The following is a 15,757-nucleotide window of genomic DNA, read 5'->3' on the forward strand; positions in this document are numbered from 1 at the left end:
TACTCATTTTTTTCATGTTAACTTAAAGTCTTACACTGTCAGATTATTTTTTTATTTTTTTTACATGAATCAAAATTAAAACCTGACAATGTTGCTTCCCTACTTAACAACATTTCATAATAGCAGATGAACAGTTCATCACACACTTTTCACAAAGGGTGTAGCAACATCTTCCCGCTGTTGGGAGTGCAGATGATTGTAAAACTGTCAATAGTCCAATGTTTATCAGGCGGCGCTGCTGCTCTCAGGCACCAGGTTGATGAGAGAATTGCTGGCCTGAGCCAGTTCTGTGATGGACACTCTACCTCGCTGTTTGATGAACTGAGCCACTGAGTCCAACTCCTCTGGAGTGATGAAGATGAACTTCCCCCTGTCATCAATCACTCCTGCACAAAAAATGTACAAAGACAGTATAATAGTCTGTTTATAAAGCACTTTTCTAGGCTTGATGTCCATTTAGTCATTTAGGAGTTGACAAAAGGAACACTCCTGCCTATTTAACACTGACCTGTGAGGGAGCCCTCAGTCAGCAGGTCCTGCAGTCTGGCAATAGCATCCTGTGTCCTCATCCCAAAGTGAGAAGCCAAGTCCTCCAGGAGAACCACCTTATTGCTCTGCGGGACAGAGGGACAGTGTTTTCTTTCAATAAATAAAAGGTACTGTGCTGGAAACCACAAAAACACAAAGGCTGACTCTCAGTGAAAACATGGCTATCTGTGTCAGGTTAAGCCAAAGTATCTTAGGAAAATGTTTATCTGACTAACAATTTATTTATTATTTATTATTTATTTTACTCGTTTTGATTTGGAAATGGAACACTTCACTTTCATTTATAAAAAATATTTATCTTTGACCATGATGTAATTGTGAGGCCAGTGGAGAGGCACAGCTCTATGGGTCAGTGCTTCATACTACCACAACTAACCCTAAAACAGTAAAGAATGTAGAGGGGCGAGTCAAACTCACCTCAATGTACTGGATGAATTCCTGCAGAAGGTTGCGTGACTGTAAGTAAAGAACACAAACATTTTATTATGTCATTCTTTATTAGAAATTAATATTAACATTCGTTCTTGTGCTGATAGTCATCTGACCTGGTCCTCAGAGAGCTGCTCCTCTTCTCCCTGGTCCTCGACGACGAAAGATGCTTTGAGTTTTAAGTACTCTTCCTCCTCCCGTCGCTCCTGCTCCTCTTTTGCTCGACGCTCATCCTCCTCCTGTGACAAATTCCAGCACAGAGCGTCAGTGGACAACAAATGAGGGGGACTAATAAGTCAAGGAGTGAGAGTTCTGAGTGTCACCTGTTTCTCTTCCAGCAGTCGCTCCCTCTCGTCTTTCTCTCGTTTATCCTGCTCCCTGAGCTCCTGCATCTTCTTCCTCTCCTCCCGCTCCTCCATTTCAGCCTGGAGATAAAAACCACATCATCACACAGATACCCATGTCCAGTGTGACCAGTTCAGAAACAGTGCACTTATATTCTTCTCTCACCTCCCTCTGGGCTTTCTTGGCTTGCTTTTCTTCTAGCTTCCTTTGCTTTTTGGCGCCAACCTTCGCTGTCGGCTGGAAGTTCTGCTGCTGCTGCTCCTCCTCCTCCTCCTCCTCCTCTTCTTCCTCAACAACTTCGTCCTCTAAAATCAACAGCACAAGCCATGCATCACACATTGCATTTGCATCTGTTAAATCTCTAGGAGTAAGCCTATAGATCAAATTCATTTTTCCCTGTGTCTCCACTGGCAGTAAGCCATGAACCATCCCTTTCAGGACAGCATGTAAACAAAAAAAATCCCTCTAATTCCCTACCATGCTCCACAGCTTCTATTTGTGGTCGTCTGGCCATCACAGTAGCGAGGTTCCTCCTCCGACGGGGCATACCTGCTCCTCGCTCTTCCGCCACTTGCTGTGGGCGTCCCACTGCCCGGACAACATCCCGCTGCTGCTCCTCATCAGCTGAGCACACAACATTACACCAATCATGAAGATATATTCACAGCAAATATTTCAAACTGACTAGACGTTTCAAATGGTATCAGTTAATGCCCTGAAGTTCATGCCAATTTAAATTGTCCTTTTAACCTTGAAGTTATTGACTGTGATGCATTCCCTTTTGCGGTATTTAAAAAAAATGTATCTTTATTTATTTGGAGATCATCTTCAAAAGCATATATTCTATTTACGGATTGTATTGGGAGATGTTAAATAATGTATATTCACTATGCCAAATGAGCCATGGCTATTGATACTTGATTGATACAATGTTAATATCTAGGTTATTATTTTAAAATACATACACTTCTATTCACCAATGTTCATATGCACAATCAATACATAAGTAACTTCAGAGATAAGGTAAGGAAAAATGGCTTTCAGAATCACATTATTCGATAATGTTGTACATTGTGTTGTTGATTTTCGTAGGTAAAGTAAAAGTATTTCCGTTTTACGACAGTCAGCAGCAGCAGCTTCCGTAGTTTGACAGCTGACGTAGCCTGAAGTGGCAGCTAACAAGTTAGCTATATCACTGTCGTTTCTATTTTCTGCTTGAATATAAACTGCATTATGTTTCAATAAACATACAAAACAGTGCGTCTAACAGATTAACGCGCTATTTTTACAGAGTTTATGTAAAAGCAGCTTAAAAGACGCTATGTTAACAGCATTTAGCTCAGCAGCAGTGTGCGTGTGTGTGTGTGTGTAAGCGCCTCACCCTCCTGTGTTTTCCTCCGCACCCTCAGCACAAACACAATGAGGACAATAAGGAGAGCAGCGGCGCACAGATACAGCGTTACATCCATGTCTGCTCGTCTTCTAACGCTTTACTTTCAGAACGTGTCGATGTTTCTTCACCTCTTCTTCACTCATAACAGCCTCTGCTTCTACTTCTTTCTTGAGTCGTAACAGCAGTAGGCAAATTAGCTTTATTATTGCATTACCGCCACCTACTGGGCTGGAGTGTAGCGCAGTCAATCAGCTGGAAAAGTAAAAATAATAACTAAAAAATGCATTTTCTGCAGAAAATACAGTTGGGACGTAATGCTGAGTGCTCATGCTTCTGCCTTTGATGTGTGTTCGATCGTTGAATAATATGCATGCCTTTGTTATTATTATTATAAACGAAAATAGTAGTTGGGAATCTCTGACTCTGAATTACTTACTAACTAAATCCTCTTTTTGATTTCTATCTGTTAATCAGATACACAGCTCAATTACCTGGTGAATTGTAATTTTTAATTAATATATCCGTTTCATATATTTTAATCCGACATTAAAAGAGGAAATATTATAAAAACAAACGTAAACAGTCAATACCTACATCATTAAAAACATTAATGAATTCACGTGTGGCCCCCTGACAATGGCCGATTGGAAAGATTTCTAGATTTCTGCAATAACATTTGGTTTTTTTTATAGAAAAAAAAGTGTCTACGTAAACAAAAAGACATGCAACCTCTGCAGATCTCTGATAATTCATCATGTGAGGCAGTGTGTCCTACCCCCACGTAACACGCAGTGTGGCTTGACAGACACTAGATGGCAAGCATGTTGCCCTTGCAGACATCTCATCTGCTGCCACATGATTAATATGGTACATGGTGTGAAAAGCCTACCTCTCTCTCGCTCTCTCTCTCTCCTGCTCTCTCTCCTGCAAGTGGACCAGCTGAACCTCATCCATCAAGCAAGAAAGAGGATCATGCACAGCACAGCGATTCATAATGAACCACACCTGAGAGCATAATCTACTACTCAGTTAAATGCTGGAACAGAATTGCAACCATAAACATGGTCAGAGCAAAAGACAACTATGGGCTTTTCAAAAGGTTTAAATCTTAAGAATCAATTGGACACAACCCTAAGATATCATAGATAAAAGCAAGAATATATTTTATGAGGTGACCCTTTTGCTGAGTGGCTATATGATGCTGATATGACTGATATGTATAAGTTCCTCATACAGCCACACTTCAAAAAACCTGAAGTATCTCTTTAATGGCAGTGCTTCCGGGATGAAGACACTTGTGATGGAACAAACATGCAGTGTGAGTGGAAAGAGACACCGTAAGCAGGTGTTACATCATCATGTGCGTGAATGTGGGTTAGTGACGTGCACTGAGCTCATTCTCTGCGTCCGCAGCAGGAGCTAAAAAAAATGTCCCTGTCAGCTATTTTTCTTTTTTTTCAGAGTCAGAGAGAGAACACAGTTGAGAGCAAATGAAAGTGAGGACGGTTTAATAACATAATCCTTTCACCAAGAGAAGGATGTGAAGCTCCACTGACTATGACGGTACTTTTCCATCAACAGTGACATCTGGAGGACACAGGCTCCTTCTGGATCACCCGCTACAATCTGACAATCCCTCTCCCTCTATGTGTGTCTTCTTTCTTGTCCATGGAAATGTTTTGTTGCTGCTGACAACACTTTCCATTCATTATGCTGGTATGTGTGTGTCAGTATTATGTTTTACTTTTGAGTTGTAACTGATTCCCATTTTAGATTCCACGTTATTGGGCTGCATTGAAAAATGCTCCGTCGGCAGTTGAAGGTGAGAACTCAAAGGACACTACATCTGCAGCACTTACTTCCTGATTCTCTGCTCAGGTGATCTACGAGGGGGAGGACAGTCTATACTCCACTCCTCTTGTGGGATGGCCTTGCAGAGGAACGTTGCAATATACTATAGAAAAAGTACACTTTTCCCCTTCTTCTAACCTCCAGAGGTCAGTGTGGCCTCAGTCCCACGTGATGAAAGTTAGGATATCATCTACTCAGCTCAGTGTCACAGCAGGCTGTGCAGGTGCAGCAAAAGAGGAGGAAGCAGAATTGAGAAAGTGGGCTGGACAGGAAGAGGAAGTCAGGAAGAGCTGCAGGGACAAGGTGACTTCTGTGCAGAGGGAGGAAAAAATGGCTGTGTTAGTGAGAGAAACCAGAATAAAGTTACGCACACACGCACACACACACAAGTGCAGCATCTCAGGGAATCAACACATTTAACATACACTCACCATCCATTTTATTAGGTACACCTTTCCAGAAGGTCATTATCGGTCAATCACATGGCAGCAACTCAATGCACGTTTTAAGACATGGTCGAGATGAGTAAGCAGCCCAGTGAGGTCGTCAGCACCGACTGCACTGTACACGCCCAACCAATGTTATTCTATTATTAATAAGTGATATTCCACTGCAATAATATTGCTAATAAAGATAACACACTAACTGAAACACAATAGGATCAGTTGTGGACATTGGTCACTTTTCTGTGATGACATTAAAACACACTGGGCGTGTACCGACAGATGGAAGGGAATGTGCGCTGGCAGAAGGTTGAACAAAAACCCAAAAGAGCAAATTAACTCTACAGTTTAATTATTCACTTAAATTGCTTTTATTTAAATGTTATTACACTCTGTGCAGACGTAGCTGCACATGCAAGGTTTTTTGTTTTTTTTCCACTCCCATGTGACCTTGGTGGGATCAGTACTTCATTAGTCAGATGATGACCTTTTGGAACTGGTTGTCCAAAGTTCAAGGTCAACAGAAATATTGTCTAAAAAACACACTTTCTGAAACACAAATGGATCAGATTTTTTCACTTTTCACTTATTCATTTGAAGCTATATGTGATGAAGGTCACACTGAAGCCAATAGGACTATAGACCTGCTATCCTGCTATTAGAATGTGCTTTATATGTATATGTGTTTTTTTTGTTTTATTCTGTATGAAAGCGCAAAAATGACAATAAGTGAATGTCATATGTTTTCATGTGTATATTGTATGAAAAGTATAATATAGTTCTCTTAATTTGTATTTCACTTGCGTGGAGACCAATATGTAATTTATTAAAAAAATGCATTAACTAATAATAGAAAATTCTAATAAAATATATATTTATTTTCATGTGGTGAAACCATGACTTCATGACATTATGATGAATGTATTTTCCCTATCCTCTGTGTATGTGTGTGTGTGTGTGTGTATGAAGCAGAGCTCCAGCCTCATATTAACACCTGCTGAAAGGCAGAGACACCGTGAGTCTACCTGCAGCCATGATGTCCTTGAGGCTCCAGGTGAAAGTCACCCAACACTCCCTGACACAGCCACTCAAACATGCAGTCGTAAAGAACACACAACCATTAACAGAACCTCACTCTTGTGTATTGATAAGGGAATTTTACACTCACTAAATCAAAGCGTGGTATTTTCTATCCTCATTTAAAAAAGAACACTGTGCTCATTGTAGTTAATGACGATAAATAACAGATTGATCATTTTAAGTGGGATCATCATATGTGTGACTGATATCAATCTGCAAAAGCTTTCAATTTAAATTTTTTTAAATCTAATAGTAGGGATTTTCTTTTTCGTGCACACGAGTGGACGTCACCGCTCTCTATTGTGACGACAACAAACTCACTGTTACGGATCACCAGTCATTTGCACACACCGTCAACAAAGTCTGTTTTTAGACGAGGGCAATGTTCCTCTGCTCTGTCCTTCACCTGTCTCCTGCTGAAAATGGCAGTATACTCAAGGTGTGTGCGCAGTTAGAGGTGCCATCCAATGATTTACTGTTTCACTCTTGTTCACAAGAAACAAATGATAGTGTGGTTGTATAAGATACTAACATATAATCAGCACTGACTGCACTGTGTGTGCCCCAGTGCCGAGAACCCGTATGAGACATGGATGCTCACTCTCACTGAAGACATGGCTGCCAAGCAGGGACACGAGACATTATTACTATAACTTATCTAAAAGGCTCTCCTCATAAAATCTGCATCTGCTTAAGTCTATGATATCTATTTGCTGTTTTACCTGTCACCCCCTGCACCGTAGAGAAAATCAACCGCTTTCTCCAGTGACATCAAATGTGTTCTTTTGTGACTAAGGTGTTTGAAATTCTTCATTCGGATTCAATTAATTGACATGAACTTACCAAAAGAGGCCATCTGCATCATGCATTTGTGTTGCTGCAAGCTGAGAATACCAATTTTCTCTATGGACTCTGTTGTGGGAGAGGGACAAACAGCACAGTGAGGAAACAAGTCTTGGTGTGCTGTGTACGATGGCTGAACCCAGCAAATTAATGGAGCCGCAGGCAAAAGGAACAAAGTCATAGCAAATCACAGAATATCAAGGATTTTCCACAATTTGTATTCCATTGTTATGCACTGCTTTGCTTTGTGTTGCAACACGCCTGTCTGAACCCAGTTGTTACTGATCAACAAGCAGCGCCAGTGCTAACTGCTGCTGCTAAAACCATAGATTGCAACAAACAATGATGGTAAATGGTAAATTTCCTCTTGAACAGGTTTGAGGCCGAGTGCTGGATCTTTATCTAGAAAAAGACAAGTTTCATAATCACTATAGGGGTGACCGTGGCGCTAAATTGTCCCCAGTTCAAAGAGTTGGAGTCTAAATCTTCAGTTCAGGTTATCTATGTGGCTCAAATATTAACCATCACATGAATTATTGGAAGGTATGTGTTGGTAAACTTTGTACCGCGGTGAGCAGCGGCTAAATATGAGTGAGATGTGGATTAATTTGTAACCAGTGCAGCGTTTCACAATAGTGCTCGTTTCTCCACCGCATCAGGGTGAGTGACCAGTCAGGATGTGTGATGTTCTAAACACGGTAGGAGAACGGTGGCAAAACAATGAAAGTTTAATAGGGAGTGTGTAGTTACACAGTGGACACCAGCAGCTGGTCACATAAACCGTCTGTTCCACATTAGACAGGTACACGAGTGCTGAGTAAAAATGTATAAGACAGTGTAGCTTCGATTAATTGACACTCATTTCTTCCATTTTTCCCCTTTTTTTGCATGTAGTTGCAAATATAGACGACAGCGAAGGAGTTCATGAAATGTGAACCGTCCTATCTGGTTCCCCACCTTCGCTTCTTTGTGACGTCATGAGCTTCCATCAAGTGATTGGGTAACTGAGTCCTATGAAGAGAAAACATTCACCAAACTCTGTGTATCATCAGTGAAACACTAAGTCTTCATGAAAGATCCAGTGTGTAACAATTAGCAGGATTTATTGGCATAAATTGGGTTCACTACCCATGAATATGTTTGCGTAAGTGTATAATCACTTAAAAAAAATATATAACCCTTTTAAATGGGTTGAAGATAAAGGCCTTGCTTTATAGAGGCCACCATCTTGTGCTGCCTGTTTCACAGCACAAGCTTACAGAAATAAGGAAGCGTGGCATACTTTCTGATAGGAAAAGGCCTAAGGAAAAGGAAGTAGTGAACATAGGAGTCCTTGTTTTGTGGCAAATTCTTACACACTGGACCTAAAGGAATTACGGATGTCTGCAGAAAACAACAAACCCTCTCAAGTGGAGAGTAATTTGTTGTAAAATGACTATACCAGCTCAGGAAAAATGACAGAAGTGTAAAAATATCTTAAGAATGTGTTTGCCGCCTAGTCTCTATTTTTGAGTCAGCCTTTTCTGACTGGACTTTTGTATTACTCCCTGTACCAAAATTAGCAGAGGAAATCTTCTTTATTTAAAACTAGTATTTCAATTAAACATTTTATTTTAGCCAGTCCCAACAGACGTTGGGTCCCACTGGTGACCATTCACACTCCCATTCACACCTACATTAAATTTAGAGTCTCCAGTAAAACTGGAAACATTTTGAATGTCATAAAAGCCTTGGGTGAAGGCTACAGTGTTAGTCAGATTCTTGATTGGTTTAGTTATCAGACTTGCACTTTTGCGGAAAGCATCATTTTTAGTGTGTATTTTGTAGCAGGGTGATATTAGTGAGTGGGTCCAGCTGCCTAACACATCACAGCAAGTATGTTTGAGATGATTTCACACCACTATCATGTCACTCTGATAAAGCTATTCTATGTGACTGGATGTTGGATGGCTATGATAAGGTCATACCAGTGTGGTTGATGAAGTTGCAGATATTTTAATTTCACAGCTTACATTTGTGTTCAGTCAGCTGTCAGGACATGAGATATTTCCACTCCATTCCAAAAGCAAAGCTAGATAGTTCATCCTTTGTCGCACATTTGGCCTGAAAGTGAAAAAGATTATATCGTTCATATTTAAATTATCACGACTTGAACCACAGAAGTCTGGTAAAACTAGTTAAACGTAACCACACATTCTTTTCGTGGCTCTACACATTAACCCGTGCCTTTGACAGACTTCCCATAATGATCCTCTGTCAATTATTGACCTCGGGGGCATTATGGTGTGGTCTTGGTTTGTGAGAGACAAAAAGGACTTTGGTTGTTCCATACAGCAAAGTTAAAGGGAAACAGAGGACGGCTTTAACATTAATGTGTTGCTGTGTTTTTCTTGTAGATGCAGCGAGTAAATTGCTTCCACCTTGCTAATCTGTGTCTCACAACCTCAGTGTGAACGCATCTGTGACATTATCTGATTTTATCTGTCTGAGTGATGTTTCAGGTGGGATTGTATGAGGTACTGACATTGAAATGGCAAACATTACAATCATAAATCAGTTAACACTTTACGCTTTATAAATATCATTATCTCATTTGCATTCTGCAAGAAAATGCCTATAAATCTGCTGACAAATAACTGAAAAAGAAGATCCTTGACTGCGGAATTTCACTTACTGACAGATGAGAGGTGCTTAGAATTTTTTAAAATGTGCACAAATTGCATTTGGATTCTAATCTCTGAGTTATTTCTGAAGAGCTGCCTTACGGTGACTTGTTTGACCTTTAAAAATAAAAAGCTACATAAAAATTGCAAACCTAAAAGATATTTAGGAATTAAAGAGGGCAATAGTTACATGATAGTAGGAGTCAAAGTTTCAACAGTAGACAGAATAGAACATTATCATGTTTCAGACTTTCAGACACTCATTTCCGCCTGTATCTGTATCTTTGCCCACACAGAAAACGACCTTGACCATGTCTGATAGCAGACTGTACCGTCTAGTTGTTGACAGGCGAAACACTGAGAGGAATGCCATGGTACGGTTTTGTTGCAGGATATTGCGTGTGGCGTTTTTGGGAGAACAAGTTTGAAGGGTAGAGCTCAGTGGCAGCGAGTGAGACAGTGCAGGACGCGTGCCCTTTTCACATTTAATATTATGGATTGCAACACACCTTTCTATTAGAAATGTCTGGCACCATCATGGGAGGAAATCACAGTTCCCTCTGCTGCTTTGATTTTTCTACCCACAGGATTTTCGGAAAAAAAAAAATCCTTCCTGTATGGTTTTACCTTTTTGGTGAACAGTCAGCACTTTTCAACTTAACATCTCTCATTACGGACCTGAATCCTATCTACTTAAATATTGATGTTGGAAAATGTCTCAGAAAGCAACATTTGTGTGGCTAAGATCCGGCCCATACCTGACACTTTCATCTGTCTTATATATCTTATATATTGCATGGATAATGATGATGGCCCTATTTTTCCCACTTTGGGCTCACATTCATAATAGCCTTTGGCTAATGATTGTGCCACATCTTTACCAGAGCTGGCCCACACTTGTCTGAAGATATTTGGGCCATATTTATTATTTATGACATGACCCACTTTAGAGTGTGGTTACACATTGCCATGAGCGTCACATAGGCCCCCTTTACACCTGGCATTAAAATGTGTTTTTTGTGATCGGATTGCAATCGAATAGCACCTCACCACTTGTAAGTACATGTGCAAATACACCCGAGGACAGATTGTTGTCTAATTCGCCAAACCACTTCGGGAGGTGGTTGGAGACGCATTGGGACCTCATTGAACAGAAGTGTAAATGCAATGAGAGCCAAGTTTAGACAGGCTTTTTGGCTCTAGGTGAATGGAATCTAGTTTTATTGATTACACTTTTTTCTTATAGTCTTGTTTTATGTGTGCATTTTATTTGCTATGAAGCACTTAGCGATTGTTATCTGTGAAAAGTGATATAGATATGAGCTTTGCTTGCTTGCTCTGCTTTCGTCAGTTTTTCACTTATTGATGATGACTTCTTCCCCTGCCTGCTTCGAAAAGCCAAGAGGAGTCCATACAATAGTGCATCTGCACGTGCGGTTATGATTGTTGTTGTTATTGTTGTTGATATGGCAGCGTACAGAGGGGGAGGTGACGTAAGGGGGGGATAACTGTGATCAGATAGCAATCTGATCTTGATGTGGAAACAGGAAACGCAAGTTAACACCAGGTGTAAATGCATGTGGTGAAGCGCTATCCGATCACAAAATACAGTGTTGTAATGTAACAAAGTACAAATACTTTGTAACTGTATTTAAGTACAAAATTCACGTATCGGTACTTTACTTTGTAATTTAGATTTCTAGCTTTTACTTTTACGCCACAACTTTTCCTCTAACTATCTCTGTTAGTTGTTTCTACTAAATAAAAACAGAATAGCCGAGTTGGTAATGGTCTGTATTTATATAATTTATATAGAGCTTTTCTAGTCTTAATGAGCTGCTTTACACTACAGTGTTGCCTTTCACCCATTCACACATCTTTCATACCCATTCACACGATGCAACATGGAGTTAAGTATACATACTTTAAGACTTTTACTGAAGTGACTTCAACTTCTACCAAAGTCATTTTCTGGTAAGATAATTGTACTTTTACTCAAAGTACCTTTCAGGTACAAGAGTGCAAGAAAACGCATTCTAATGCCAGGTGTAAAAGGGGGCCATATTTGCCTTAAAAGGCCCACGGTTGTTCATGCCACATTTGCCATTTCCCTTCTGGGCCAATTGAGGCTCACTGGCTGGGCCAGATGGAAACCAGCAGTGCCACATCATTTCCAGAAGAGGCCCACATCCAGATGTTATCTGGGCTGGATCTTTCTGCTGCATTCATCAGAGCTGGACAAAGTGATACTTAGCAGACTAGAAGGCATGTGGAAATGTGTAGCCCAGTGCCAGATTGATTTAAATCCTATTTGAAGGTCAGAGACCACTGTGTTTTCTAATTAAATCACATGTGGCGTCCCCCAGAGCACCATTCCCAAGTCACTTCTTTTTCTGCATTTACGTGGTCCAAGTAGCTAAGAATTGAATCGGATTAATGATTGAACCAAACCAAGCTGATTGAATGTGTCTAACGTTCATGCTTATTTTGATGTGTGCATCAAACATGCAAACTCCACACAGAAAACTCCCAGATCCCAGAGGAATTGCACCCAGCACCCTTCATGCTATGAGGCAACAAATAATTAACCACAAACGGTGCTACTAATCCACCATGCCGACTGTTGGTTTATGAAACACAGAATGGTTTCGGTCCATTGCGCACTGCCAAACCTGTCAAGTAGGTTTGTGGGTTGCTGTTGCATTTGAGTAAGAAAAGAAGTAGATTACTTTTAAAAGATGGTGTCAGTGAACACTTTATGTGTCACATCGATAAAAGTGATCCACAGGTCAATGACTCCACCAGTGGTGTTACAAGGGTCTCCTCTGAAACAAATGAGTGAACTATGAACTCCAATAACAATAAAGTAAGATGTGTTTGTGACAAGGGAGGCCATTTAAATTGAGTCTATTTAAATGTGAAATAGACTAAAGACTTGTAATCTCCTTTATTTGGTGTCACTCCCAAAGATACTGTACCACTACCATGAATGTCTCATATGTCTGTGACCTTAAAAAGGCCAGAAATACAGTGGAAAAGTTCGGAGTTATGTGATTGGGGACAATTAGATAAGAATAAGTCAGCAAGTACAGTCATTCAGTCTTCTCTCTCGGGTGACAAGCAAGTGACATTGTGTCATGCTCACATCAAACAGGTTTAACTAAAAGAAATATTGTGAAGAATACTTATCTGTCCTCACATAACTGGAACACTGTGTTCTTCCTGTGTTTTTATATGTGTGTGTTTGTGATGTATGTATGTGTATGTCTGGGTTTAATTACGTTAAATGATGGGGGAGTTCATGTGTTAGTGAGTTGCATAAATTAAAGGTAATACTGTAAGTGTTTTTCAGAAAAAAATATGAATCTGCGCCCTTTACTGAACCATAATATACACAACACAGACAATGTCATGAGGATGAAGAACATCATTCCTACTGAAGCTGCATGTGTGACGCGTTTGTGCAAGTTATCAGGGTCAGCTAGATCGTAGAATGTTATAATTCCACAGCTCTATTTTAATTAATTTAGTAATTAACCTCTTGGATCCCGCCAGACTCAGTGGAGGGTCTGTTTGAGGAATCTTATGTGAGGTGACCAAAATCCAAAGAGGTTTCACTGTGCAGGGAGAAAATGATTACTCTTTAAATACATCTTTGATTTAAGTGTGAATGTGGAAATGTACATGTACATATGTACATATACACACATATATGCAGGGCAGGCTTTTTATGGTTGCTTCTTAGATTGCATTGCTGTCTTTCTACTGTATCTTTTCTCCTGATAACCCAGACTGGTGTCTGTTTGCTTAGTTGTGAGTCAGTAATTCATGTGAGGAAAGACGACAATGCTGTGTCATTGGGACAAATAACAAAGTACATCCATTTAAATTTGTTCTTAAAGAGATAGTTCAGGTATTGCTGCCAGTGGGCACACAAGGAAAAGCAGATTTTAGCCACCGAACAAAAGGATATCCTCATAAAGTCTACTCCTGCTTAAGTTTATATGTTTGATGCATTATCTCACAGTTTGACAGCTTTTTAAAACTGGAAACTGAAGTTGGTAAACTGCTCACTCTCCTGGAGTCCACAGAGAAAATCAACAATTTCAGCTTACAGGGACACAGGAGCTGCTGCTCTACTGCTGCCTCGTCTGGTAAGTTTGTGTCAATGGGGGAAAATCCGAACAAGGAATTTCAAACACCCAAGTCACAAAATAGCACATTTGAACTCACTGATGGAGGCAGCAGAGGTACAAACAACTCCTGTGTGCTGTGATGTATGCAAGTTGTTGATTTTCTCTATTGAATTTGGTGTGGGTGAGTGAGTGTTTCACAAAGCAATACAAAACATCAGTTTCTAGTCAGTGAAGGCTGACTGGTGATGAACATATTCTTAAAAGATCATAGCTTGAGATGGACACACATTTTCTTTGATGTGACTTTTGCTCTGTTTTATTCAGACTGTGTTCTTGGCACAGGGCTGCGCACAGAGCAGTCACTTCTGAATTGGACTTTCAACATTCTCTGCCACTCGTCTGTTGTTCCTGTTAAGGTAGGACTGATGTGTGTACTCATTTTCCCTCAGCCCGGATGTTTATACGGAGCCCAGTTTCATCAGTGTTACACACCCGTGACAATCATAAATACTACACTGAAGGCCTGAGTAGGTGAAAATGTGACTGAGAGTGGATCAGATAGAGACACCTGCATTTGTATAAAGAGCAGTCTCAACGGGAGGACTCACTTTCACCTTGAGCCCGCCCTCCCCCCACCTTACACCACACACATGTTTACTGTGTACACACACTGACAACAGGCATCAGTTGTCCTGGGTGTGGCTGCTGTCAGGCACCAGGCTGTATCATTAGCAAAATGGCAGGCTTTATCTCAGCGACTACTCCACTAACCCTGCCTGTGTGATTCTTACCTGGTGCATTACACCTTCATCATATATACACAGGAAATGAGCATTGTGCTCGTGCAAATTATCAATATACCCCGGGATCAGGATGAATATACAGTAGCAGCATTCATGGTTATTTGAGACATTATGTTCAGGGAAACAGCAGAGAGGGGGGAGGGGCCTCACTGACCGCCCATTGATAGAAACTAACCGCAGGAAACAAAGAAAGAAAAAGAATGGAGAATGACAGACTTAATGTGTTGAACTTCTTTTTCTTCTGCATCCTGTCACATAAACTGGTCAAATTACAGTATGCGGGATCACTGGGAAAATAGTTGATTGTTGAGTTGTATCCACAATTTAAAATACTATTGATTTGCTCTTTTCATACTAAACAGATAACCTGAGGCAATCTCTCCGTCTAAACTCTCTGCTAATATTGACACATGCTTTATTGCATTTATTGTCCAACTCTTTTTTTTTTTTTTTATGTTTCTTTGAAGTGTGGAAGGTTGTTGCTGGTGCTGGAGTGACGATTATTCCAACAGAAGGGAGCTGTTTGCAGAGCAGATGCAGTGAAACAACTAATGCACTGTCCTGTTTTTCTTCAAAGCCTCCTGTGAAACTACAGATTTGGTACACATGCAAGAGGAGGTGAAGAAGTGTCACTCTGTCTCCTAGATTATGCTGGAAGATGATTATATATACTGACCAATAAAGCCAACTAAATCCTGCCTAATGTACCTGTTGGAATACTTGAGTTAAAGATTGTGAGTAAAATGGAGATAAAAGCTTCAAAACATCTAAAATATGAAAAGTGGAAGTTAGATTAACTGTTGTCAATAAAAATAATAAATAATCTGTTGTGTTTTAGCAGGTTTTAGACACAGAGTTAATGAGTTATGTGGCGTAGGGACATTTTTGGATTTCAGGGTATTGTGGAAAGATGAGACTTGCAGTATTGCAGGCTGTAGGTTTGACATATTTTGTCCTTGAGGTGATATTTAAAGGTCGAAACCTAGCACGTGACGTGACACACCTACCTACACATGTATGTTTACATTCAAACATACACACAGAGCTCTAAAGAGCGCAGAAGGCAGCACATTGCTGAGCGATTTCACACATGCTTGCATAAACACACGCATTTCACACATGCAGCTCACACATAGAGACAAGAATGTGAAGTTGAAGGATGAGTAAGCTTGAGGGACAGTGGTGGTTCTCTTATTCAAAGTGTTTTACTGAAACACACAAT

At 40.3% G+C, this 15,757-nt stretch overlaps 1 protein-coding gene across 1 annotated transcript; it reads right to left on the bottom strand.

The window, feature by feature from the left end:
• Window positions 1-30: 30 nt before the first annotated feature.
• On the bottom strand, window positions 31-2,904 carry LOC131445132 (DDRGK domain-containing protein 1-like). Its single transcript, XM_058615998.1, has 8 exons — window positions 2,705-2,904; window positions 1,801-1,947; window positions 1,489-1,628; window positions 1,302-1,403; window positions 1,095-1,217; window positions 967-1,005; window positions 509-614; window positions 31-386 (listed from the first exon to the last, which is right to left on the bottom strand). The coding sequence occupies exons 1-8, from the start codon at window positions 2,790-2,792 to the stop codon at window positions 226-228; spliced, it is 906 nt and encodes a 301-aa protein (XP_058471981.1). The 5' UTR covers window positions 2,793-2,904; the 3' UTR covers window positions 31-225.
• Between the last annotated feature and the right edge of the window lie 12,853 nt (window positions 2,905-15,757).

Source organism: Solea solea, chromosome 2 (genome assembly GCF_958295425.1).
Source record: "Solea solea chromosome 2, fSolSol10.1, whole genome shotgun sequence".
In the NCBI taxonomy this organism is placed as follows: domain Eukaryota; kingdom Metazoa; phylum Chordata; class Actinopteri; order Pleuronectiformes; family Soleidae; genus Solea; species Solea solea.